Raw genomic sequence first — 26,696 nt, forward strand, 5'->3', positions numbered from 1 at the left:
GGGGCAGCTTTGCTGGTCAGGAGCGGGCGCTAGTGCACGTCTTGCTTTCTAGGGCAAGCTCGCCCCCGCTATTTCTCATCCCTGACCTTGCTTTGCCTATGCCTGGTGCTCCTGGGGCTGCTTTTGTCCAGGCAGGGTCAGTTTGAGCTGACACTGGCACCAGTGAGAGCGGCTCTCGAGACAAAGGCCCAGGAGTCAAGATGCCAATTAAAGGATCTGACAGCAGCAGAAACCTCAGCAGAGTTTTCTGGCCAACCCCTAACTAACCAACCACTCCACTGCAGCCTGACTAGGAATGCTTCGTGGCTACGACGAGCAGCCATGGAAGGAAGCAGTCGTGGGGGGGAAATCAATGACTCACTGTCTTCTATTTCTCCGCCGTCGGATCATGATATAGCACAACGCTATTGCAAGTGGCACGGAAATCACAACTGCTGCTGTGCCTATCATACAGCGTCTTCGCACATCTTGTGGACAGAAAAAACTTGCGGTGCTCTGGGGGTTGGAAACACTTGGGATTGTCTCGCCAACCATACCTGGAGGAGCAATTTGGGACGTTAGCCTGTGCTGTGCACCACAGGTAAGCCCATGGCACATTTGATATGGCCAGGAAGGTCTGTTTCCCCCCAGTGCTGGTGCCTGGAGGCACATTCCCACCCTTTAGGACAGGCTGTCCCACCGACCAAAACTCAGGTGGCCGTCAGGAGAGCATGGCGGGGGAGCGCACCTGCTTGAGCAGTCACTCAGACAAAAGCTATCCCTGCAGCAGGGAGGGGCACCCGCAACCCTCCCTCCCTCCCTGCGGGCCAGCCCCCACACCCCGTGGGGACCGAGTCAGGCCTTCTGAAGAGACCCTTGAGCCTTGCTCTCCCCTTCTGCCTTTTCTCCAGCATGGGCACCACCTGCTGCTGCTCCCAGGTTTTGGGACATGTCTCCTGCTTAGGGACCCCAGCGAGACTGCTCAGTACCTGAGTCTGTGCGGAAAAATTCATATACGCTGCCATGGTGGTCTGCTCCCGCCTTTGACAGCCCTGGCAAAAAGCAGAGATGACAGGTAAAGCCTCGGCACGGCTCAGGCACAGCAGGTGCAGGAGGACGGGGATGTTCCCTCTAAGGCCCTGCCCAGTCGGGGAGTCAGGGCATCGCTCTGGACCTCAGCTCACGGGAGGGATCCCGCTCTGTGCTGCTCTTGTGCTTTGGGCCTCTAGGGTCTCACGGCAAGCGCTGGGATGCAGCCACAGCGGGAGGTACGTTTGTGCAAGAGTCACGTTCCCCACCGTCTGTGGAACGTGTTCCCGATGCCTCGAACCCAAAACCCTTTCATCTTTGGCTGCTGCTGTGTCGTGCCAGAGCCGGCACTGGGGGAGGAGCCTGCTGACACATAGCGATCCCAATGGGTGACACCGCCTGACCACGGGACGGCAATTACCTGGCATGCCGTTGGCTTGCATCACCTCTGTTTCTTCAGCAGAGGCTGGCAGGGAGCCACTGCTTCCTTCCAAAAACGCCTCCTTCTGCACAGCCTCTCGGTCCGTCCCTTGAGAAAGCAAGCGGGATGGTTGGATTAGTTGGAACCCTTCCCATCAGGGAGGTGGCATCTTTAGGAGGCAGTGCTTCTCAAAGACATGGGTAATAGGGTTTAGACAAATTGCCGGGACTCTTGGGGCTGCGCCTAGTAACTAGTCCAAACAACAGCCAGGCCTGACCTGCTGGGAGACCAGGAAATTGCACGCGATCTCCTGGTTCGCATTGCACGTAGTGTGTTTTTGGGAAACAGTAAGGTGATGCTAAATGCCTTCCTTCAAAGAGGATGGGAAGAAGCTGCAGCCAGGCCAGCTGGGGAAACAGGCCTTCTGAGCAGGGCTGCTCCTATGCAAGGCCCTCCTGCCCCTCCCTGTAAGCCCCAGCAACGGTCACGTTCGTCCCATCCCAGCTATCGGTCTGCAGATGGGAAATCGAGCACAAGGCAGAAAGCCCGCTGAGTCAGCATCTCCGCCCGACCTCCAGCACTAGGAAAGGGCAAGCAGCACTGCTTGGGACCTCGCCCGTGCCTGGAACCGGCTCTCAGTGGGCAAGCAGCGCTGCGCGTGAGCTGAGCACAAGTGCAGCACGCGCCAGGCCCTCCAGTCTGCCTGCGACATCTGCACAAGCCGCCTCTGAGCCGTACAGGGCAAGCTGGGACTGCAGCTGCCTCTGGCACTCGGCCTGAAGCACAACAGGCAGCAAAGGCTCTGCACCATCTCTGTGGCTCACCAGAACCTGCAAGGCGTGAAACCTAGCGTCACTGCAGTGAGGCCGATTGATCCCTTCCCGCTGTGCAGGCTACAGTGTGCCCAGACGTGTATGTAAAACCTCCGGTTGTCGTGTCTCACGGCTAAGGCAGAGCGAAAGACACCCACCGTGTCCTCTCTCCAGTTCTTCCAGCATTTGCCTTAGGGCATGTGATGGCTGCGGGGACTTTTTCCCTCCTTCAGCTTGGTACCTGGCTGTTGGAGGACCTTCAGGGAAAGCATTTGGTGCAATTTCACAGGAATAAATTACAGGCAACCAGTGCTTAGCCTGCAAGGTCAGCGGAGACGGACCACTCACCCCTGCGATGCCAGCCGCGCTGTAGCACAGCATCCAGCCAAGGAGCTGCAAAAGTCCTCCCTACGGGCACGTCTGTAACTAAGCACCCAGAGAAGCCTCCGTCACCTGTTGTCTGCGCATCATTGGCCACGGAAGGAGCAGCTTGCATTTCACATGGCAAGAAGATTAAAAGGTGAATGCTCCCTCCTCCCACTGACTTACCTGTGGGATTGCTCTCAGGCTCGGGGACAGGAAGAGGCCAAGAGGTCGGGAAGCTCTCGACTTTGAGAGGACCTTCAGGAAAATGGCACATGAATAAGCTCTTGCCACAGTGTCAAAGTTAATTCTTTCAAGGAAAGGGACACCGAGACCTTACCTCCAGGATGCCCCAAGGGCTCCAAACCAACATCCGGCCGAGAAGCTGGATAACCGTTGCCACGACCCTCACCTAGAAGCAAGCACAGAAGAGTAATGTTTCCATTGCATGTTGGGTTCCACTTCTGCCTTCGTGAACTGCAGGCACTGGAAGGGGGTCAGGTAACGAGGTGGTAGCCAGACATAGGTGGGGAGTGCCAAAGCTGCAGAGGGCCCGGGGACGTCTTGGCTGGCTCCTTGCAGCTCTTCAGACACTCTTTGCAGGCCATGTGCAGCACTCGTTGAGGAGCAGCCGGACCAACATACGGCCCCCTTTGGGGCTTTCTTCTCGGGAGAGCTCGCTCTCACACACACACACAAACAAACACACAGAGAGGTGACCCTCGTTAAAGCTCTGGAGGGAAAAAACCCCATCACCCACGCTTCTTGGGGAGAAGAGCCCGCTGGCCTGTGAAAGGCTGCACCAGCGCTGCCTGCTTACCTGCTCCCAGTGCTTGCCACGGAGCAGCCTGGGTAACCCTGGCATGCAGGGCCACCAGGAGGAGGATGAGGAGGAGGTGGTGGGTGGTGGCCATGGCCCTGCCACTGCCGCAGCCGCTGCTGTCACCACTGCCACCACTGCTGTCACTGCCGCTGCTGCCGCTGCTGCCGCTGCTGCCGCTGCTGCTGCAGATGGGTCCGGGGGCTGATCGGTCAGTATTTATAGCCAGCACAGCACTGTGGGGCTCTGTGACATCACAGCCTCGTTGTGACCTCACGGCCTGGCTGAGCCTGTGTGGGGATCGTCCTCAGGGCGCTCTTGGAGAGCCGCTGGAGCACAGCCAGGGGAGCTGCCCTCTTTGGGAGGGGAGCACATCCCGTCGGGCAGCTCTGTCCAAGGGCTGGGACACAGGCCAAGCCGGGGCTGAGCCCACGACTCTGCTCTGTTTTCTGGGCACTGTCACAGGGGCAGCGAGGAGTTCACAGTCCCCCAGAACAACCAGAAACCACAGCCAAGGGCTTTCTGACCTCCTTGGGGGCTGTTAGCAACAGCTCGTGAGGCTGAAGAGTGAGCGATTTCAGTCTCAAGACAAGTGCAAGATCCCCTTCCGTCGGCAGCTTCCAGGCTGGAGCCCAGTTTGGTGCCTTGGGGGACCCCAGGGCTAATGAGTCACTTTTGTTTTCCACCAAAGAGGAAGCCTTGACTTTTCCATTCCTTCTTCATGTGAAATGTAAGGGAGTACCTTCTGTCAGGCTCCTCAAAGAGCAAAGTCAATCCCTGAAACAGGAGTATTCTCTCCAATTATTTGACATGCAAAAGGGAACCCAGGAGAGCACAGGGTGGGTATATGCCACCTGACCAACCTAGTGGCCTTCTATGATGGAGTGACTACATCAGCGGACAAGGGAAGAGCTACAGATGTCATCTAGCTGGACTTCCAAAAGGCCTTTGACACGGTCCCCCATATCGTCCTTCTTTCTAGATTGGAGAGCTATGGATCTGATGGATGGACTGTTTGGTGGATAAGGAATTGGCTGGATGGTCTCATCCAGAGGGTCATGGTCAATGGCTCAGTGTCCAGATGGAGATCAGGGACGAGTGGTGTCCCTCAGGGTTCTGTACTGGGACGAGTACTGTTTAACATCTTCATCAATGCAATGGTATAGACAGCAGGATCGAGTGCGCCCTCGGCAAGTTTGCAGACGACAGCAAGCTGAGTGGTGCGGCTGACACGCCTGAGGGATGGGGTGCCATCCAGAGGGAGCTGGGCAAGCTCGAGAAGTGGGCGCATGGGAATGTCACGCAGTTCAACAAGGCCAAGTGCAGGGTCCTGCACCTGGGTTGGGGCAAGCCCCAATATCAGTAGAGCCTGGGGGATGAAGGGATTGAGAGCAGCCCTGTGGAAAAGGACTTGGGGGTACTGGTGGATGAAAAGCTGCACAGGAGCCAGCAATGAGCACTCGCAGCCCAGAAAGCCAACGTTATCTGGGCTGCATCAAAAGAAGGGTGGCCAGCAGGTCGAGGGAGGCGATTCTGCCCCTCTACTCTGCTCTGGTGAGACCCCACCTGCAGTACTGTGTCCAGCTCTGGAGCCCTCAGCACAAGAAAGACATGGACCTGTTGGAGCGGGTCCAGAGGAGGGCCACAAAAGTGACCAGAGGGCTGGAACACCTCTCCTATGAAGAAAGGCTGAGGGAGTTGGGTTGTTCAGCCCAACTGAAGAGAAGGCTACAGGTAGACCTCCTTGCGGCCTCTCGATACTTACAGGGGACTTGTAAGAAAGATGGGGAGAGAGTTTTTAGCAGGGCCTGTTGCAACAGGGCAAGGGGTAGTGGTTTTAAACTAAAAGAGGGTAGATTCAGGGTGGATATAAGGAAGACATTTTTTACGCTGAGGGTGGTGAAACACTGGCACAGGTTGCCCTGGGAAGTGGTAGCTGTCCCATCCCCGGAAACATTGATGGTCAGGTTGGACGGGGCTCTGAGCAACCTGATGTAGTTGCAGATGGCCCTGCTCATTGCAGGGGGAGGTTGGGCTAGATGGCCTTTACAGGTCCCTCGCAACCCAAACCATTTTGTGATGCTATGATTCAGGGTGCTGGGAGCATTGACTGTGAAAACCGAGTCAATCTGAATGCGAAATATCTGTTAGGCTAAGCCAAATGGCTTTTGCCTCTGAAAGCGTGTGGCAGAGGAAAAAGTATTGCTCTGAGCTGTTTCAGGTGGAGTGGAGCAGAACTTGCATTAACTTGAGTGCCTGAGAGTGCCTGAGAGTGCCTGGTCCCTCCACTACCACAAATTAAACCAAAATGAAAGACTTGCCTGCTTATGCCCAACTCGTCATGTTCTCCTAGCAGGCTGACTAGCTGACTGTTGGGACTACCTTCTCCACGGGCTTTGGTCAAGCCCTGGCCTGCTGGGGAGTTTTTTTTATCCTCTGTTCTTTAGCCCTCCAGAAGGAAAATGGAAATAACCTGAGAAAGAGTGTGCCAGCTCCCAGTGAGGGCTGGAGTGTCCTGCCCCAAGCAAGTAACCCTGGAAAGTCATCATGTGGTCCTGAACAGACACTGGCATCCTTTTAACTACAAGTTGGTGTTGTGTTACACGCTAAGGCAACGTTTTCTCAGTGGAGGCTGTCCCAAAGGACAGCTAAGTGTCCTTATGTGCCATCGATAGTTGGGCTCCCGTGTCAAGGAGGAGTGTTGTCAAGAAGCAATCCCTAATGGCAGCCATCAGCTCAGGCCTGGGAGCCTGAGTGGTAGGGGCAGCGGCCCTGCGAATCAAGCTCTGACCCCAGCTCCCTGCATGGTGGCAGGCTTGGTTCAGTGCTGATGGATTTGGGGTCACACCCCTAACATCCGCTGGCTCCCACATTGTACGGTGTCACTCCATCTCCCAACACAGACCCTGGAGGACCATTATGAGGAATTCATGAAGGAAACCTGACCATTTGCCATTAAACGGGAGTTGGCAGCCTTTTTAAGGGACTGGGAGGGAGCCCTTTGTCTAACCACATCTTCTGCCAGCTCTCGTGCTCAGTGTTGACTGAGGGTGCTGGCCAATTTCCCCTTTCTGCTCTTGTCTTTTGCACAGAGGCAGGCCGTGTCTTTCCTATTACACTGACTTTAGCTGCAGTTCTCCCCTGGTGTTTGTCCCGCAGGGTGTATGGTGGTAATAAAAAGCATAGGAAGGACACAGACCTGCTGGAGCGGGTGCAGAGCAGGGCCACAAAGACGATGATGAGGGGGCTGGAGCAGGTGGCAGTAGCTCAGGTGTCTAAAGGTAGGTCACCTGCATGCTATCAACGAGTCTGTGACAAATGGGGGAAAGAAAGACCGCAGTCCTGCTGTTCTCTCAACAGGAGGGTGGCATCAAACCCAAAGTCGGCCTAGCCTAGGGTCCCTTGCCAGTGGGCAAAGCCCAGGGTGGCACGTTGGAGGAAGGCCAGCACGTGATACTTCCCCTGTGTGCTCTCCCGTGCCCCTGTGACCTACAGCACCAATTTGGTGAGCAGCGGAGGAGCCTGGTGACCTCTTGGTTGGCTCCTGGCAGCTCTCCAGACACTCTTTCCAGGCCACGTGCAACAGCTGTCGAGGAGCGGACGGACCAACGTAAGGCCCCTTGGGCTCGCTGACCCGGAGAGCTCGCACGCACAGAGGGGGAGCCCGCGCTGAAGCACTGGAGGGCAAAACCATCATCCAGGCTTCTGGAGGAGAAGCGTTAAAACCCTCTCCCCCTCAACACTTTTACACCTTGATGGCAATACTAACTGCGATCTAAGCCAAGGCCTCGGAACTAAGAGCGGGCCCAGCCTCCCTTAAGTCGAAAAAGCCACGTGCTTACTGTTGTACCCCGCCCAAAGTGCCTGATCTGCACCAGCGAAGGGCCTTGGTTGTCAGTGTGTGGTTTGCTTTGGTGTCCTGTGAACAGTGGCCGCAGCCTGAGCAGCACAGCTGAACTCTTACGAATGCCTCAGGCAGCCTTTCAACGCGCTGTTCAAGCAGTGGGGGTGGTCACCACTTTCTTACTGCCGAGGCAGTAAAGGCCTGGCTCAGGGAGCTGCTTAACAGCAGGCTCACAGCCAGGTGTGGAGATATTTTGCAGCACCCCTAATTGGTGATGGCCTGTCAGTTAGGGCCCATCAAGGGCCCATTAATTAGTGAGGAGCTTTGTTTTGCCTCCAGTGCATTTGCTTGTCAGACTTGTGTCCCTGGAGGTGCTCTTGATGGCTCCCCCTTTTCCTGGGTATGCCATCTGAGGAGGTCCGCTGTGGCCAGATGATCCCGCTGCAACAATCGTTCCCTCAGCCCACGGACCCTTACGGGTCCGTGCGACTGGCCAGGTTGGGCCCCTGTCACTGCCTCCCGCACTGCGTGTGGGTCAGGTTGGTGTTGCTGGCCATGGCCGTGGGCTGCCCCAGCCCCTCGGGGCCCCGCCGCTGGCCAGAGGAGCCCCGTGCCTGGCTCCTGCCTGCCGACACAGTGGGCATCCGCGGCTGCGCCCGGCTGCGGAGCTCAGCCGGTGCTGGTGCCTCGCGGGGTTTGCTGTTTGTACCACTGGAGACTTGTGCGCCAGCTCTGTCCCTCTTTATTTGTAGAGAAACGGCTGATCCCCAAAGTTGTTGGTGGGGGTTCTGTCAGCGCACCACCAAGCCCTCCCCTGGCGGGGCTGCCTTCAGCCCCTGCTGGGGGGCCGGACCATCGGGCTCGGGGGGCGGGGGGGCCGTGGGGAGGGCGGGCGTGCCGGTTTCCCATGCACAAGTGGCGGCCGCTGGTGTTGGGTCCAGCCTTCAGGGGTGCTGGGCCGGCGGGTCCGGCTCTGCGGGCGCGAGGGGTATCTGCTGGTTTCCCGGCGGGCTTCTGAAGCTGCAGAGGCATGCCTGTGGAGAGAGGAGGCTGCTGAGGCCCTCAGCTGCAGATGGGGCACAGGGACTCTCCAATCCACAGCATGGCCTGCAGCTGGCAAGGCTGCCCAGCACGGGCTGAGCTGCCGGCACACCTTGGCCGAGGTGGACACCTGCACCTCATGGCCTCAGCAAGCAGGGCATTCCTCGGGGCAGCTTTGCTGGTCAGGAGCGGGCGCTAGTGCACGTCTTGCTTTCTAGGGCAAGCTCGCCCCCGCTATTTCTCATCCCTGACCTTGCTTTGCCTATGCCTGGTGCTCCTGGGGCTGCTTTTGTCCAGGCAGGGTCAGTTTGAGCTGACACTGGCACCAGTGAGAGCGGCTCTCGAGACAAAGGCCCAGGAGTCAAGATGCCAATTAAAGGATCTGACAGCAGCAGAAACCTCAGCAGAGTTTTCTGGCCAACCCCTAACTAACCAACCACTCCACAGCAGCCTGACTAGGAATGCTTCGTGGCTACGACGAGCAGCCATGGAAGGAAGCAGTCGTGGGGGGGAAATCAATGACTCACTGTCTTCTATTTCTCCGCCGTCGGATCATGATATAGCACAACGCTATTGCAAGTGGCACGGAAATCACAACTGCTGCTGTGCCTATCATACAGCGTCTTCGCACATCTTGTGGACAGAAAAAACTTGCGGTGCTCTGGGGGTTGGAAACACTTGGGATTGTCTCGCCAACCATACCTGGAGGAGCAATTTGGGACGTTAGCCTGTGCTGTGCACCACAGGTAAGCCCATGGCACATTTGATATGGCCAGGAAGGTCTGTTTCCCCCCAGTGCTGGTGCCTGGAGGCACATTCCCACCCTTTAGGACAGGCTGTCCCACCGACCAAAACTCAGGTGGCCGTCAGGAGAGCATGGCGGGGGAGCGCACCTGCTTGAGCAGTCACTCAGACAAAAGCTATCCCTGCAGCAGAGAGTGGCACCCGCAACCCTCCCTCCCTCCCTGCGGGCCAGCCCCCACACCCCGTGGGGACCGAGTCAGGCCTTCTGAAGAGACCCTTGAGCCTTGCTCTCCCCTTCTGCCTTTTCTCCAGCATGGGCACCACCTGCTGCTGCTCCCAGGTTTTGGGACATGTCTCCTGCTTAGGGACCCCAGCGAGACTGCTCAGTACCTGAGTCTGTGCGGAAAAATTCATATACGCTGCCATGGTGGTCTGCTCCCGCCTTTGACAGCCCTGGCAAAAAGCAGAGATGACAGGTAAAGCCTCGGCACGGCTCAGGCACAGCAGGTGCAGGAGGACGGGGATGTTCCCTCTAAGGCCCTGCCCAGTCGGGGAGTCAGGGCATCGCTCTGGACCTCAGCTCACGGGAGGGATCCCGCTCTGTGCTGCTCTTGTGCTTTGGGCCTCTAGGGTCTCACGGCAAGCGCTGGGATGCAGCCACAGCGGGAGGTACGTTTGTGCAAGAGTCACGTTCCCCACCGTCTGTGGAACGTGTTCCCGATGCCTCGAACCCAAAACCCTTTCATCTTTGGCTGCTGCTGTGTCGTGCCAGAGCCGGCACTGGGGGAGGAGCCTGCTGACACATAGCGATCCCAATGGGTGACACCGCCTGACCACGGGACGGCAATTACCTGGCATGCCGTTGGCTTGCATCACCTCTGTTTCTTCAGCAGAGGCTGGCAGGGAGCCACTGCTTCCTTCCAAAAACGCCTCCTTCTGCACAGCCTCTCGGTCCGTCCCTTGAGAAAGCAAGCGGGATGGTTGGATTAGTTGGAACCCTTCCCATCAGGGAGGTGGCATCTTTAGGAGGCAGTGCTTCTCAAAGACATGGGTAATAGGGTTTAGACAAATTGCCGGGACTCTTGGGGCTGCGCCTAGTAACTAGTCCAAACAACAGCCAGGCCTGACCTGCTGGGAGACCAGGAAATTGCACGCGATCTCCTGGTTCGCATTGCACGTAGTGTGTTTTTGGGAAACAGTAAGGTGATGCTAAATGCCTTCCTTCAAAGAGGATGGGAAGAAGCTGCAGCCAGGCCAGCTGGGGAAACAGGCCTTCTGAGCAGGGCTGCTCCTATGCAAGGCCCTCCTGCCCCTCCCTGTAAGCCCCAGCAACGGTCACGTTCGTCCCATCCCAGCTATCGGTCTGCAGATGGGAAATCGAGCACAAGGCAGAAAGCCCGCTGAGTCAGCATCTCCGCCCGACCTCCAGCACTAGGAAAGGGCAAGCAGCACTGCTTGGGACCTCGCCCGTGCCTGGAACCGGCTCTCAGTGGGCAAGCAGCGCTGCGCGTGAGCTGAGCACAAGTGCAGCACGCGCCAGGCCCTCCAGTCTGCCTGCGACATCTGCACAAGCCGCCTCTGAGCCGTACAGGGCAAGCTGGGACTGCAGCTGCCTCTGGCACTCGGCCTGAAGCACAACAGGCAGCAAAGGCTCTGCACCATCTCTGTGGCTCACCAGAACCTGCAAGGCGTGAAACCTAGCGTCACTGCAGTGAGGCCGATTGATCCCTTCCCGCTGTGCAGGCTACAGTGTGCCCAGACGTGTATGTAAAACCTCCGGTTGTCGTGTCTCACGGCTAAGGCAGAGCGAAAGACACCCACCGTGTCCTCTCTCCAGTTCTTCCAGCATTTGCCTTAGGGCATGTGATGGCTGCGGGGACTTTTTCCCTCCTTCAGCTTGGTACCTGGCTGTTGGAGGACCTTCAGGGAAAGCATTTGGTGCAATTTCACAGGAATAAATTACAGGCAACCAGTGCTTAGCCTGCAAGGTCAGCGGAGACGGACCACTCACCCCTGCGATGCCAGCCGCGCTGTAGCACAGCATCCAGCCAAGGAGCTGCAAAAGTCCTCCCTACGGGCACGTCTGTAACTAAGCACCCAGAGAAGCCTCCGTCACCTGTTGTCTGCGCATCATTGGCCACGGAAGGAGCAGCTTGCATTTCACATGGCAAGAAGATTAAAAGGTGAATGCTCCCTCCTCCCACTGACTTACCTGTGGGATTGCTCTCAGGCTCGGGGACAGGAAGAGGCCAAGAGGTCGGGAAGCTCTCGACTTTGAGAGGACCTTCAGGAAAATGGCACATGAATAAGCTCTTGCCACAGTGTCAAAGTTAATTCTTTCAAGGAAAGGGACACCGAGACCTTACCTCCAGGATGCCCCAAGGGCTCCAAACCAACATCCGGCCGAGAAGCTGGATAACCGTTGCCACGACCCTCACCTAGAAGCAAGCACAGAAGAGTAATGTTTCCATTGCATGTTGGGTTCCACTTCTGCCTTCGTGAACTGCAGGCACTGGAAGGGGGTCAGGTAACGAGGTGGTAGCCAGACATAGGTGGGGAGTGCCAAAGCTGCAGAGGGCCCGGGGACGTCTTGGCTGGCTCCTTGCAGCTCTTCAGACACTCTTTGCAGGCCATGTGCAGCACTCGTTGAGGAGCAGCCGGACCAACATACGGCCCCCTTTGGGGCTTTCTTCTCGGGAGAGCTCGCTCTCACACACACACACAAACAAACACACAGAGAGGTGACCCTCGTTAAAGCTCTGGAGGGAAAAAACCCCATCACCCACGCTTCTTGGGGAGAAGAGCCCGCTGGCCTGTGAAAGGCTGCACCAGCGCTGCCTGCTTACCTGCTCCCAGTGCTTGCCACGGAGCAGCCTGGGTAACCCTGGCATGCAGGGCCACCAGGAGGAGGATGAGGAGGAGGTGGTGGGTGGTGGCCATGGCCCTGCCACTGCCGCAGCCGCTGCTGTCACCACTGCCACCACTGCTGTCACTGCCGCTGCTGCCGCTGCTGCCGCTGCTGCCGCTGCTGCTGCAGATGGGTCCGGGGGCTGATCGGTCAGTATTTATAGCCAGCACAGCACTGTGGGGCTCTGTGACATCACAGCCTCGTTGTGACCTCACGGCCTGGCTGAGCCTGTGTGGGGATCGTCCTCAGGGCGCTCTTGGAGAGCCGCTGGAGCACAGCCAGGGGAGCTGCCCTCTTTGGGAGGGGAGCACATCCCGTCGGGCAGCTCTGTCCAAGGGCTGGGACACAGGCCAAGCCGGGGCTGAGCCCACGACTCTGCTCTGTTTTCTGGGCACTGTCACAGGGGCAGCGAGGAGTTCACAGTCCCCCAGAACAACCAGAAACCACAGCCAAGGGCTTTCTGACCTCCTTGGGGGCTGTTAGCAACAGCTCGTGAGGCTGAAGAGTGAGCGATTTCAGTCTCAAGACAAGTGCAAGATCCCCTTCCGTCGGCAGCTTCCAGGCTGGAGCCCAGTTTGGTGCCTTGGGGGACCCCAGGGCTAATGAGTCACTTTTGTTTTCCACCAAAGAGGAAGCCTTGACTTTTCCATTCCTTCTTCATGTGAAATGTAAGGGAGTACCTTCTGTCAGGCTCCTCAAAGAGCAAAGTCAATCCCTGAAACAGGAGTATTCTCTCCAATTATTTGACATGCAAAAGGGAACCCAGGAGAGCACAGGGTGGGTATATGCCACCTGACCAACCTAGTGGCCTTCTATGATGGAGTGACTACATCAGCGGACAAGGGAAGAGCTACAGATGTCATCTAGCTGGACTTCCAAAAGGCCTTTGACACGGTCCCCCATATCGTCCTTCTTTCTAGATTGGAGAGCTATGGATCTGGTGGATGGACTGTTTGGTGGATAAGGAATTGGCTGGATGGTCTCATCCAGAGGGTCATGGTCAATGGCTCAGTGTCCAGATGGAGATCAGGGACGAGTGGTGTCCCTCAGGGTTCTGTACTGGGACGAGTACTGTTTAACATCTTCATCAATGCAATGGTATAGACAGCAGGATCGAGTGCGCCCTCGGCAAGTTTGCAGACGACAGCAAGCTGAGTGGTGCGGCTGACACGCCTGAGGGATGGGGTGCCATCCAGAGGGAGCTGGGCAAGCTCGAGAAGTGGGCGCATGGGAATGTCACGCAGTTCAACAAGGCCAAGTGCAGGGTCCTGCACCTGGGTTGGGGCAAGCCCCAATATCAGTAGAGCCTGGGGGATGAAGGGATTGAGAGCAGCCCTGTGGAAAAGGACTTGGGGGTACTGGTGGATGAAAAGCTGCACAGGAGCCAGCAATGAGCACTCGCAGCCCAGAAAGCCAACGTTATCTGGGCTGCATCAAAAGAAGGGTGGCCAGCAGGTCGAGGGAGGCGATTCTGCCCCTCTACTCTGCTCTGGTGAGACCCCACCTGCAGTACTGTGTCCAGCTCTGGAGCCCTCAGCACAAGAAAGACATGGACCTGTTGGAGCGGGTCCAGAGGAGGGCCACAAAAGTGACCAGAGGGCTGGAACACCTCTCCTATGAAGAAAGGCTGAGGGAGTTGGGTTGTTCAGCCCAACTGAAGAGAAGGCTACAGGTAGACCTCCTTGCGGCCTCTCGATACTTACAGGGGACTTGTAAGAAAGATGGGGAGAGAGTTTTTAGCAGGGCCTGTTGCAACAGGGCAAGGGGTAGTGGTTTTAAACTAAAAGAGGGTAGATTCAGGGTGGATATAAGGAAGACATTTTTTACGCTGAGGGTGGTGAAACACTGGCACAGGTTGCCCTGGGAAGTGGTAGCTGTCCCATCCCCGGAAACATTGATGGTCAGGTTGGACGGGGCTCTGAGCAACCTGATGTAGTTGCAGATGGCCCTGCTCATTGCAGGGGGAGGTTGGGCTAGATGGCCTTTACAGGTCCCTCGCAACCCAAACCATTTTGTGATGCTATGATTCAGGGTGCTGGGAGCATTGACTGTGAAAACCGAGTCAATCTGAATGCGAAATATCTGTTAGGCTAAGCCAAATGGCTTTTGCCTCTGAAAGCGTGTGGCAGAGGAAAAAGTATTGCTCTGAGCTGTTTCAGGTGGAGTGGAGCAGAACTTGCATTAACTTGAGTGCCTGAGAGTGCCTGAGAGTGCCTGGTCCCTCCACTACCACAAATTAAACCAAAATGAAAGACTTGCCTGCTTATGCCCAACTCGTCATGTTCTCCTAGCAGGCTGACTAGCTGACTGTTGGGACTACCTTCTCCACGGGCTTTGGTCAAGCCCTGGCCTGCTGGGGAGTTTTTTTTATCCTCTGTTCTTTAGCCCTCCAGAAGGAAAATGGAAATAACCTGAGAAAGAGTGTGCCAGCTCCCAGTGAGGGCTGGAGTGTCCTGCCCCAAGCAAGTAACCCTGGAAAGTCATCATGTGGTCCTGAACAGACACTGGCATCCTTTTAACTACAAGTTGGTGTTGTGTTACACGCTAAGGCAACGTTTTCTCAGTGGAGGCTGTCCCAAAGGACAGCTAAGTGTCCTTATGTGCCATCGATAGTTGGGCTCCCGTGTCAAGGAGGAGTGTTGTCAAGAAGCAATCCCTAATGGCAGCCATCAGCTCAGGCCTGGGAGCCTGAGTGGTAGGGGCAGCGGCCCTGCGAATCAAGCTCTGACCCCAGCTCCCTGCATGGTGGCAGGCTTGGTTCAGTGCTGATGGATTTGGGGTCACACCCCTAACATCCGCTGGCTCCCACATTGTACGGTGTCACTCCATCTCCCAACACAGACCCTGGAGGACCATTATGAGGAATTCATGAAGGAAACCTGACCATTTGCCATTAAACGGGAGTTGGCAGCCTTTTTAAGGGACTGGGAGGGAGCCCTTTGTCTAACCACATCTTCTGCCAGCTCTCGTGCTCAGTGTTGACTGAGGGTGCTGGCCAATTTCCCCTTTCTGCTCTTGTCTTTTGCACAGAGGCAGGCCGTGTCTTTCCTATTACACTGACTTTAGCTGCAGTTCTCCCCTGGTGTTTGTCCCGCAGGGTGTATGGTGGTAATAAAAAGCATAGGAAGGACACAGACCTGCTGGAGCGGGTGCAGAGCAGGGCCACAAAGACGATGATGAGGGGGCTGGAGCAGGTGGCAGTAGCTCAGGTGTCTAAAGGTAGGTCACCTGCATGCTATCAACGAGTCTGTGACAAATGGGGGAAAGAAAGACCGCAGTCCTGCTGTTCTCTCAACAGGAGGGTGGCATCAAACCCAAAGTCGGCCTAGCCTAGGGTCCCTTGCCAGTGGGCAAAGCCCAGGGTGGCACGTTGGAGGAAGGCCAGCACGTGATACTTCCCCTGTGTGCTCTCCCGTGCCCCTGTGACCTACAGCACCAATTTGGTGAGCAGCGGAGGAGCCTGGTGACCTCTTGGTTGGCTCCTGGCAGCTCTCCAGACACTCTTTCCAGGCCACGTGCAACAGCTGTCGAGGAGCGGACGGACCAACGTAAGGCCCCTTGGGCTCGCTGACCCGGAGAGCTCGCACGCACAGAGGGGGAGCCCGCGCTGAAGCACTGGAGGGCAAAACCATCATCCAGGCTTCTGGAGGAGAAGCGTTAAAACCCTCTCCCCCTCAACACTTTTACACCTTGATGGCAATACTAACTGCGATCTAAGCCAAGGCCTCGGAACTAAGAGCGGGCCCAGCCTCCCTTAAGTCGAAAAAGCCACGTGCTTACTGTTGTACCCCGCCCAAAGTGCCTGATCTGCACCAGCGAAGGGCCTTGGTTGTCAGTGTGTGGTTTGCTTTGGTGTCCTGTGAACAGTGGCCGCAGCCTGAGCAGCACAGCTGAACTCTTACGAATGCCTCAGGCAGCCTTTCAACGCGCTGTTCAAGCAGTGGGGGTGGTCACCACTTTCTTACTGCCGAGGCAGTAAAGGCCTGGCTCAGGGAGCTGCTTAACAGCAGGCTCACAGCCAGGTGTGGAGATATTTTGCAGCACCCCTAATTGGTGATGGCCTGTCAGTTAGGGCCCATCAAGGGCCCATTAATTAGTGAGGAGCTTTGTTTTGCCTCCAGTGCATTTGCTTGTCAGACTTGTGTCCCTGGAGGTGCTCTTGATGGCTCCCCCTTTTCCTGGGTATGCCATCTGAGGAGGTCCGCTGTGGCCAGATGATCCCGCTGCAACAATCGTTCCCTCAGCCCACGGACCCTTACGGGTCCGTGCGACTGGCCAGGTTGGGCCCCTGTCACTGCCTCCCGCACTGCGTGTGGGTCAGGTTGGTGTTGCTGGCCATGGCCGTGGGCTGCCCCAGCCCCTCGGGGCCCCGCCGCTGGCCAGAGGAGCCCCGTGCCTGGCTCCTGCCTGCCGACACAGTGGGCATCCGCGGCTGCGCCCGGCTGCGGAGCTCAGCCGGTGCTGGTGCCTCGCGGGGTTTGCTGTTTGTACCACTGGAGACTTGTGCGCCAGCTCTGTCCCTCTTTATTTGTAGAGAAACGGCTGATCCCCAAAGTTGTTGGTGGGGGTTCTGTCAGCGCACCACCAAGCCCTCCCCTGGCGGGGCTGCCTTCAGCCCCTGCTGGGGGGCCGGACCATCGGGCTCGGGGGGCGGGGGGGCCGTGGGGAGGGCGGGCGTGCCGGTTTCCCATGCACAAGTGGCGGCCGCTGGTGTTGGGTCCAGCCTTCAGGGGTGCTGGGCCGGCGGGTCCGGCTCTGCGGGCGCGAGGGGTATCTGCTGGTTTCCCGGCGGGCTTCTGAAGCTGCAGAGGCATGCCTGTGGAGAGAGGAGGCTGCTGAGGCCCTCAGCTGCAGATGGGGCACAGGGACTCTCCAATCCACAGCACGGCCTGCAGCTGGCAAGGCTGCCCAGCACGGGCTGAGCTGCCGGCACACCTTGGCCGAGGTGGACACCTGCACCTCATGGCCTCAGCAAGCAGGGCATTCCTCGGGGCAGCTTTGCTGGTCAGGAGCGGGCGCTAGTGCACGTCTTGCTTTCTAGGGCAAGCTCGCCCCCGCTATTTCTCATCCCTGACCTTGCTTTGCCTATGCCTGGTGCTCCTGGGGCTGCTTTTGTCCAGGCAGGGTCAGTTTGAGCTGACACTGGCACCAGTGAGAGCGGCTCTCGAGACAAAGGCCCAGGAGTCAAGATGCCAATTAAAGGATCTGACAGCAGCAGAAACCTCAGCAGAGTTTTCTGGCCAACCCCTAACTAACCAACCACTCCACAGCAGCCTGACTAGGAATGCTTCGTGGCTACGACGAGCAGCCATGGAAGGAAGCAGTCGTGGGGGGGAAATCAATGACTCACTGTCTTCTATTTCTCCGCCGTCGGATCATGATATAGCACAACGCTATTGCAAGTGGCACGGAAATCACAACTGCTGCTGTGCCTATCATACAGCGTCTTCGCACATCTTGTGGACAGAAAAAACTTGCGGTGCTCTGGGGGTTGGAAACACTTGGGATTGTCTCGCCAACCATACCTGGAGGAGCAATTTGGGACGTTAGCCTGTGCTGTGCACCACAGGTAAGCCCATGGCACATTTGATATGGCCAGGAAGGTCTGTTTCCCCCCAGTGCTGGTGCCTGGAGGCACATTCCCACCCTTTAGGACAGGCTGTCCCACCGACCAAAACTCAGGTGGCCGTCAGGAGAGCATGGCGGGGGAGCGCACCTGCTTGAGCAGTCACTCAGACAAAAGCTATCCCTGCAGCAGAGAGTGGCACCCGCAACCCTCCCTCCCTCCCTGCGGGCCAGCCCCCACACCCCGTGGGGACCGAGTCAGGCCTTCTGAAGAGACCCTTGAGCCTTGCTCTCCCCTTCTGCCTTTTCTCCAGCATGGGCACCACCTGCTGCTGCTCCCAGGTTTTGGGACATGTCTCCTGCTTAGGGACCCCAGCGAGACTGCTCAGTACCTGAGTCTGTGCGGAAAAATTCATATACGCTGCCATGGTGGTCTGCTCCCGCCTTTGACAGCCCTGGCAAAAAGCAGAGATGACAGGTAAAGCCTCGGCACGGCTCAGGCACAGCAGGTGCAGGAGGACGGGGATGTTCCCTCTAAGGCCCTGCCCAGTCGGGGAGTCAGGGCATCGCTGTGGACCTCAGCTCACGGGAGGGATCCCGCTCTGTGCTGCTCTTGTGCTTTGGGCCTCTAGGGACTCACGGCAAGCGCTGGGATGCAGCCACAGCGGGAGGTACGTTTGTGCAAGAGTCACGTTCCCCACCGTCTGTGGAACGTGTTCCCGATGCCTCGAACCCAAAACCCTTTCATCTTTGGCTGCTGCTGTGTCGTGCCAGAGCCGGCACCGGGGGAGGAGCCTGCTGACACATAGCGATCCCAATGGGTGACACCGCCTGACCACGGGACAGCAATTACCTGGCATGCCGTTGGCTTGCATCACCTCTGTTTCTTCAGCAGAGGCTGGCAGGGAGCCACTGCTTCCTTCCAAAAACGCCTCCTTCTGCACAGCCTCTCGGTCCGTCCCTTGAGAAAGCAAGCGGGATGGTTGGATTAGTTGGAACCCTTCCCATCAGGGAGGTGGCATCTTTAGGAGGCAGTGCTTCTCAAAGACATGGGTAATAGGGTTTAGACAAATTGCCGGGACTCTTGGGGCTGCGCCTAGTAACTAGTCCAAACAACAGCCAGGCCTGACCTGCTGGGAGACCAGGAAATTGCACGCGATCTCCTGGTTCGCATTGCACGTAGTGTGTTTTTGGGAAACAGTAAGGTGATGCTAAATGCCTTCCTTCAAAGAGGATGGGAAGAAGCTGCAGCCAGGCCAGCCGGGGAAACAGGCCTTCTGAGCAGGGCTGCTCCTATGCAAGGCCCTCCTGCCCCTCCCTGTAAGCCCCAGCAACGGTCACGTTCGTCCCATCCCAGCTATCGGTCTGCAGATGGGAAATCGAGCACAAGGCAGAAAGCCCGCTGAGTCAGCATCTCCGCCCGACCTCCAGCACTAGGAAAGGGCAAGCAGCACTGCTTGGGACCTCGCCCGTGCCTGGAACCGGCTCTCAGTGGGCAAGCAGCGCTGCGCGTGAGCTGAGCACAAGTGCAGCACGCGCCAGGCCCTCCAATCTGCCTGCGACATCTGCACAAGCCGCCTCTGAGCCGTGCTGGGCAAGCTGGGACTGCAGCTGCCTCTGGCACTTGGCCTGAAGCACAACAGGCAGCAAAGGCTCTGCACCATCTCTGTGGCTCACCAGAACCTGCAAGGCGTGAAACCTAGCGTCACTGCAGTGAGGCCGATTGATCCCTTCCCGCTGTGCAGGCTACAGTGTGCCCAGACGTGTATGTAAAACCTCCGGTTGTCGTGTCTCACGGCTAAGGCAGAGCGAAAGACACCCACCGTGTCCTCTCTCCAGTTCTTCCAGCATTTGCCTTAGGGCATGTGATGGCTGCGGGGACTTTTTCCCTCCTTCAGCTTGGTACCTGGCTGTTGGAGGACCTTCAGGGAAAGCATTTGGTGCAATTTCACAGGAATAAATTACAGGCAACCAGTGCTTAGCCTGCAAGGTCAGCGGAGACGGACCACTCACCCCTGCGATGCCAGCCGCGCTGTAGCACAGCATCCAGCCAAGGAGCTGCAAAAGTCCTCCCTACGGGCACGTCTGTAACTAAGCACCCAGAGAAGCCTCCGTCACCTGTTGTCTGCGCATCATTGGCCACGGAAGGAGCAGCTTGCATTTCACATGGCAAGAAGATTAAAAGGTGAATGCTCCCTCCTCCCACTGACTTACCTGTGGGATTGCTCTCAGGCTCGGGGACAGGAAGAGGCCAAGAGGTCGGGAAGCTCTCGACTTTGAGAGGACCTTCAGGAAAATGGCACATGAATAAGCTCTTGCCACAGTGTCAAAGTTAATTCTTTCAAGGAAAGGGACACCGAGACCTTACCTCCAGGATGCCCCAAGGGCTCCAAACCAACATCCGGCCGAGAAGCTGGATAACCGTTGCCACGACCCTCACCTAGAAGCAAGCACAGAAGAGTAATGTTTCCATTGCATGTTGGGTTCCACTTCTGCCTTCGTGAACTGCAGGCACTGGAAGGGGGTCAGGTAACGAGGTGGTAGCCAGACATAGGTGGGGAGTGCCAAAGCTGCAGAGGGCCCGGGGACGTCTTGGCTGGCTCCTTGCAGCTCTTCAGACACTCTTTGCAGGCCATGTGCAGCACTCGTTGAGGAGCAGCCGGACCAACATACGGCCCCCTTTGGGGCTTTCTTCTCGGGAGAGCTCGCTCTCACACACACACACAAACAAACACACAGAGAGGTGACCCTCGTTAAAGCTCTGGAGGGAAAAAACCCCATCACCCACGCTTCTTGGGGAGAAGAGCCCGCTGGCCTGTGAAAGGCTGCACCAGCGCTGCCTGCTTACCTGCTCCCAGTGCTTGCCACGGAGCAGCCTGGGTAACCCTGGCATGCAGGGCCACCAGGAGGAGGATGAGGAGGAGGTGGTGGGTGGTGGCCATGGCCCTGCCACTGCCGCAGCCGCTGCTGTCACCACTGCCACCACTGCTGTCACTGCCGCTGCTGCCGCTGCTGCCGCTGCTGCCGCTGCTGCCGCTGCTGCCGCTGCTGCTGCAGATGGGTCCGGGGGCTGATCGGTCAGTATTTATAGCCAGCACAGCACTGTGGGGCTCTGTGACATCACAGCCTCGTTGTGACCTCACGGCCTGGCTGAGCCTGTGTGGGGATCGTCCTCAGGGCGCTCTTGGAGAGCCGCTGGAGCACAGCCAGGGGAGCTGCCCTCTTTGGGAGGGGAGCACATCCCGTCGGGCAGCTCTGTCCAAGGGCTGGGACACAGGCCAAGCCGGGGCTGAGCCCACGACTCTGCTCTGTTTTCTGGGCACTGTCACAGGGGCAGCGAGGAGCTCACAGTCCCCCAGAACAACCAGAAACCACAGCCAAGGGCTTTCTGACCTCCTTGGGGGCTGTTAGCAACAGCTCGTGAGGCTGAAGAGTGAGCGATTTCAGTCTCAAGACAAGTGCAAGATCCCCTTCCGTCGGCAGCTTCCAGGCTGGAGCCCAGTTTGGTGCCTTGGGGGACCCCAGGGCTAATGAGTCACTTTTGTTTTCCACCAAAGAGGAAGCCTTGACTTTTCCATTCCTTCTTCATGTGAAATGTAAGGGAGTACCTTCTGTCAGGCTCCTCAAAGAGCAAAGTCAATCCCTGAAACAGAGGAGTATTCTCTCCAATTATTTGACATGCAAAAGGGAACCCAGGAGAGCACAGGGTGGGTATATGCCACCTGACCAACCTAGTGGCCTTCTATGATGGAGTGACTACATCAGCGGACAAGGGAAGAGCTACAGATGTCATCTAGCTGGACTTCCAAAAGGCCTTTGACACGGTCCCCCATATCGTCCTTCTTTCTAGATTGGAGAGCTATGGATCTGATGGATGGACTGTTTGGTGGATAAGGAATTGGCTGGATGGTCTCATCCAGAGGGTCATGGTCAATGGCTCAGTGTCCAGATGGAGATCAGGGACGAGTGGTGTCCCTCAGGGTTCTGTACTGGGACGAGTACTGTTTAACATCTTCATCAATGCAATGGTATAGACAGCAGGATCGAGTGCGCCCTCGGCAAGTTTGCAGACAACAGCAAGCTGAGTGGTGCGGCTGACACGCCTGAGGGATGGGGTGCCATCCAGAGGGAGCTGGGCAAGCTCGAGAAGTGGGCGCATGGGAATGTCACGCAGTTCAACAAGGCCAAGTGCAGGGTCCTGCACCTGGGTTGGGGCAAGCCCCAATATCAGTAGAGCCTGGGGGATGAAGGGATTGAGAGCAGCCCCGTGGAAAAGGACTTGGGGGTACTGGTGGATGAAAAGCTGCACAGGAGCCAGCAATGAGCACTCGCAGCCCAGAAAGCCAACGTTATCTGGGCTGCATCAAAAGAAGGGTGGCCAGCAGGTCGAGGGAGGCGATTCTGCCCCTCTACTCTGCTCTGGTGAGACCCCACCTGCAGTACTGTGTCCAGCTCTGGAGCCCTCAGCACAAGAAAGACATGGACCTGTTGGAGCGGGTCCAGAGGAGGGCCACAAAAGTGACCAGAGGGCTGGAACACCTCTCCTATGAAGAAAGGCTGAGGGAGTTGGGTTGTTCAGCCCAACTGAAGAGAAGGCTACAGGTAGACCTCCTTGCGGCCTCTCGATACTTACAGGGGACTTGTAAGAAAGATGGGGAGAGAGTTTTTAGCAGGGCCTGTTGCAACAGGGCAAGGGGTAGTGGTTTTAAACTAAAAGAGGGTAGATTCAGAGTGGATATAAGGAAGACATTTTTTACGCTGAGGGTGGTGAAACACTGGCACAGGTTGCCCTGGGAAGTGGTAGCTGTCCCATCCCCGGAAACATTGATGGTCAGGTTGGACGGGGCTCTGAGCAACCTGATGTAGTTGCAGATGGCCCTGCTCATTGCAGGGGGAGGTTGGGCTAGATGGCCTTTACAGGTCCCTCGCAACCCAAACCATTTTGTGATGCTATGATTCAGGGTGCTGGGAGCATTGACTGTGAAAACCGAGTCAATCTGAATGCGAAATATCTGTTAGGCTAAGCCAAATGGCTTTTGCCTCTGAAAGCGTGTGGCAGAGGAAAAAGTATTGCTCTGAGCTGTTTCAGGTGGAGTGGAGCAGAACTTGCATTAACTTGAGTGCCTGAGAGTGCCTGAGAGTGCCTGGTCCCTCCACTACCACAAATTAAACCAAAATGAAAGACTTGCCTGCTTATGCCCAACTCGTCATGTTCTCCTAGCAGGCTGACTAGCTGACTGTTGGGACTACCTTCTCCACGGGCTTTGGTCAAGCCCTGGCCTGCTGGGGAGTTTTTTTTATCCTCTGTTCTTTAGCCCTCCAGAAGGAAAATGGAAATAACCTGAGAAAGAGTGTGCCAGCTCCCAGTGAGGGCTGGAGTGTCCTGCCCCAAGCAAGTAACCCTGGAAAGTCATCATGTGGTCCTGAACAGACACTGGCATCCTTTTAACTACAAGTTGGTGTTGTGTTACACGCTAAGGCAACGTTTTCTCAGTGGAGGCTGTCCCAAAGGACAGCTAAGTGTCCTTATGTGCCATCGATAGTTGGGCTCCTGTGTCAAGGAGGAGTGTTGTCAAGAAGCAATCCCTAATGGCAGCCATCAGCTCAGGCCTGGGAGCCTGAGTGGTAGGGGCAGCGGCCCTGCGGATCAAGCTCTGACCCCAGCTCCCTGCATGGTGGCAGGCTTGGTTCAGTGCTGATGGATTTGGGGTCACACCCCTAACATCCGCTGGCTCCCACATTGTACGGTGTCACTCCATCTCCCAACACAGACCCTGGAGGACCATTATGAGGAATTCATGAAGGAAACCTGACCATTTGCCATAAAACGGGAGTTGGCAGCCTTTTTAAGGGACTGGGAGGGAGCCCTTTGTCTAACCACATCTTCTGCCAGCTCTCGTGCTCAGTGTTGACTGAGGGTGCTGGCCAATTTCCCCTTTCTGCTCTTGTCTTTTGCACAGAGGCAGGCCGTGTCTTTCCTATTACACTGACTTTAGCTGCAGTTCTCCCCTGGTGTTTGTCCCGCAGGGTGTATGGTGGTAATAAAAAGCATAGGAAAGACACAGACCTGCTGGAGCGGGTGCAGAGCAGGGCCACAAAGACGATGATGAGGGGGCTGGAGCAGGTGGCAGTAGCTCAGGTGTCTAAAGGTAGGTCACCTGCATGCTATCAACGAGTCTGTGACAAATGGGGGAAAGAAAGACCGCAGTCCTGCTGTTCTCTCAACAGGAGGGTGGCATCAAACCCAAAGTCGGCCTAGCCTAGGGTCCCTTGCCAGTGGGCAAAGCCCAGGGTGGCACGTTGGAGGAAGGCCAGCACGTGATACTTCCCCTGTGTGCTCTCCCGTGCCCCTGTGACCTACAGCACCAATTTGGTGAGCAGCGGAGGAGCCTGGTGACCTCTTGGCTGGCTCCTGGCAGCTCTCCAGACACTCTTTCCAGGCCACGTGCAACAGCTGTCGAGGAGCGGACGGACCAACGTAAGGCCCCTTGGGCTCGCTGACCCGGAGAGCTCGCACGCACAGAGGGGGAGCCCGCGCTGAAGCACTGGAGGGCAAAACCATCATCCAGGCTTCTGGAGGAGAAGCGTTAAAACCCTCTCCCCCTCAACACTTTTACACCTTGATGGCAATACTAACTGCGATCTAAGCCAAGGCCTCGGAACTAAGAGCGGGCCCAGCCTCCCTTAAGTCGAAAAAGCCACGTGCTTACTGTTGTACCCCGCCCAAAGTGCCTGATCTGCACCAGCGAAGGGCCTTGGTTGTCAGTGTGTGGTTTGCTTTGGTGTCCTGTGAACAGTGGCCGCAGCCTGAGCAGCACAGCTGAACTCTTACGAATGCCTCAGGCAGCCTTTCAACGCGCTGTTCAAGCAGTGGGGGTGGTCACCACTTTCTTACTGCCGAGGCAGTAAAGGCCTGGCTCAGGGAGCTGCTTAACAGCAGGCTCACAGCCAGGTGTGGAGATATTTTGCAGCACCCCTAATTGGTGATGGCCTGTCAGTTAGGGCCCATCAAGGGCCCATTAATTAGTGAGGAGCTTTGTTTTGCCTCCAGTGCATTTGCTTGTCAGACTTGTGTCCCTGGAGGTGCTCTTGATGGCTCCCCCTTTTCCTGGGTATGCCATCTGAGGAGGTCCGCTGTGGCCAGATGATCCCGCTGCAACAATCGTTCCCTCAGCCCACGGACCCTTACGGGTCCGTGCGACTGGCCAGGTTGGGCCCCTGTCACTGCCTCCCGCACTGCGTGTGGGTCAGGTTGGTGTTGCTGGCCATGGCCGTGGGCTGCCCCAGCCCCTCGGGGCCCCGCCGCTGGCCAGAGGAGCCCCGTGCCTGGCTCCTGCCTGCCGACACAGTGGGCATCCGCGGCTGCGCCCGGCTGCGGAGCTCAGCCGGTGCTGGTGCCTCGCGGGGTTTGCTGTTTGTACCACTGGAGACTTGTGTGCCAGCTCTGTCCCTCTTTATTTGTAGAGAAACGGCTGATCCCCAAAGTTGTTGGTGGGGGTTCTGTCAGTGCACCACCAAGCCCTCCCCTGGCGGGGCTGCCTTCAGCCCCTGCTGGGGGGCCGGACCATCGGGCTCGGGGGGCGGGGGGGCCGTGGGGAGGGCGGGCGTGCCGGTTTCCCATGCACAAGTGGCGGCCGCTGGTGTTGGGTCCAGCCTTCAGGGGTGCTGGGCCGGCGGGTCCGGCTCTGCGGGCGCGAGGGGTATCTGCTGGTTTCCCGGCGGGCTTCTGAAGCTGCAGAGGCATGCCTGTGGAGAGAGGAGGCTGCTGAGGCCCTCAGCTGCAGATGGGGCACAGGGACTCTCCAATCCACAGCACGGCCTGCAGCTGGCAAGGCTGCCCAGCACGGGCTGAGCTGCCGGCACACCTTGGCCGAGGTGGACACCTGCACCTCATGGCCCCAGCAAGCAGGGGCATTCCTCGGGGCAGCTTTGCTGGTCAGGAGCGGGTGCTAGTGCACGTCTTGCTTTCTAGGGCAAGCTCGCCCCCGCTATTTCTCATCCCTGACCTTGCTTTGCCTATGCCTGGTGCTCCTGGGGCTGCTTTTGTCCAGGCAGGGTCAGTTTGAGCTGACACTGGCACCAGTGAGAGCGGCTCTCGAGACAAAGGCCCAGGAGTCAAGATGCCAATTAAAGGATCTGACAGCAGCAGAAACCTCAGCAGAGCTTTCTGGCCAACCCCTAACTAACCAACCACTCCACAGCAGCCTGACTAGGAATGCTTCGTGGCTACGACGAGCAGCCATGGAAGGAAGCAGTCGTGGGGGGGAAATCAATGACTCACTGTCTTCTATTTCTCCGCCGTCGGATCATGATATAGCACAACGCTATTGCAAGTGGCACGGAAATCACAACTGCTGCTGTGCCTATCATACAGCGTCTTCGCACATCTTGTGGACAGAAAAAACTTGCGGTGCTCTGGGGGTTGGAAACACTTGGGATTGTCTCGCCAACCATACCTGGAGGAGCAATTTGGGACGTTAGCCTGTGCTGTGCACCACAGGTAAGCCCATGGCACATTTGATATGGCCAGGAAGGTCTGTTTCCCCCCAGTGCTGGTGCCTGGAGGCACATTCCCACCCTTTAGGACAGGCTGTCCCACCGACCAAAACTCAGGTGGCCGTCAGGAGAGCATGGCGGGGGAGCGCACCTGCTTGAGCAGTCACTCAGACAAAAGCTATCCCTGCAGCAGGGAGTGGCACCCGCAACCCTCCCTCCCTCCCTGCAGGCCAGCCCCCACACCCCGTGGGGACCGAGTCAGGCCTTCTGAAGAGACCCTTGAGCCTTGCTCTCCCCTTCTGCCTTTTCTCCAGCATGGGCACCACCTGCTGCTGCTCCCAGGTTTTGGGACATGTCTCCTGCTTAGGGACCCCAGCGAGACTGCTCAGTACCTGAGTCTGTGCGGAAAAATTCATATACGCTGCCATGGTGGTCTGCTCCCGCCTTTGACAGCCCTGGCAAAAAGCAGAGATGACAGGTAAAGCCTCGGCACGGCTCAGGCACAGCAGGTGCAGGAGGACGGGGATGTTCCCTCTAAGGCCCTGCCCAGTCGGGGAGTCAGGGCATCGCTGTGGACCTCAGCTCACGGGAGGGATCCCGCTCTGTGCTGCTCTTGTGCTTTGGGCCTCTAGGGACTCACGGCAAGCGCTGGGATGCAGCCACAGCGGGAGGTA

At 57.3% G+C, this 26,696-nt stretch overlaps 1 protein-coding gene across 1 annotated transcript in view; it reads right to left on the minus strand.

The window, feature by feature from the left end:
• LOC135314033 (hornerin-like) overlaps window positions 1-26,696 on the minus strand; it is a 138,398-nt gene that overhangs the window by 41,605 nt on the left and 70,097 nt on the right. The window contains exons 37-48 of the mRNA XM_064455707.1: window positions 20,375-20,638; window positions 19,895-19,966; window positions 19,741-19,812; window positions 18,380-18,487; window positions 11,900-12,145; window positions 11,420-11,491; window positions 11,266-11,337; window positions 9,905-10,012; window positions 3,425-3,670; window positions 2,945-3,016; window positions 2,791-2,862; window positions 1,430-1,537 (exon numbers count right to left, since the gene is read on the minus strand). Of these exons, the coding sequence (XP_064311777.1) occupies window positions 1,430-1,537; window positions 2,791-2,862; window positions 2,945-3,016; window positions 3,425-3,670; window positions 9,905-10,012; window positions 11,266-11,337; window positions 11,420-11,491; window positions 11,900-12,145; window positions 18,380-18,487; window positions 19,741-19,812; window positions 19,895-19,966; window positions 20,375-20,638 (1,512 nt within the window). The remainder of the gene's footprint in view (window positions 1-1,429; window positions 1,538-2,790; window positions 2,863-2,944; window positions 3,017-3,424; window positions 3,671-9,904; window positions 10,013-11,265; window positions 11,338-11,419; window positions 11,492-11,899; window positions 12,146-18,379; window positions 18,488-19,740; window positions 19,813-19,894; window positions 19,967-20,374; window positions 20,639-26,696) is intronic.

The sequence above is a fragment of the Phalacrocorax carbo genome, chromosome 6 (assembly GCF_963921805.1).
Source record: "Phalacrocorax carbo chromosome 6, bPhaCar2.1, whole genome shotgun sequence".
NCBI classification, from domain to species: Eukaryota; Metazoa; Chordata; class Aves; order Suliformes; family Phalacrocoracidae; genus Phalacrocorax; species Phalacrocorax carbo.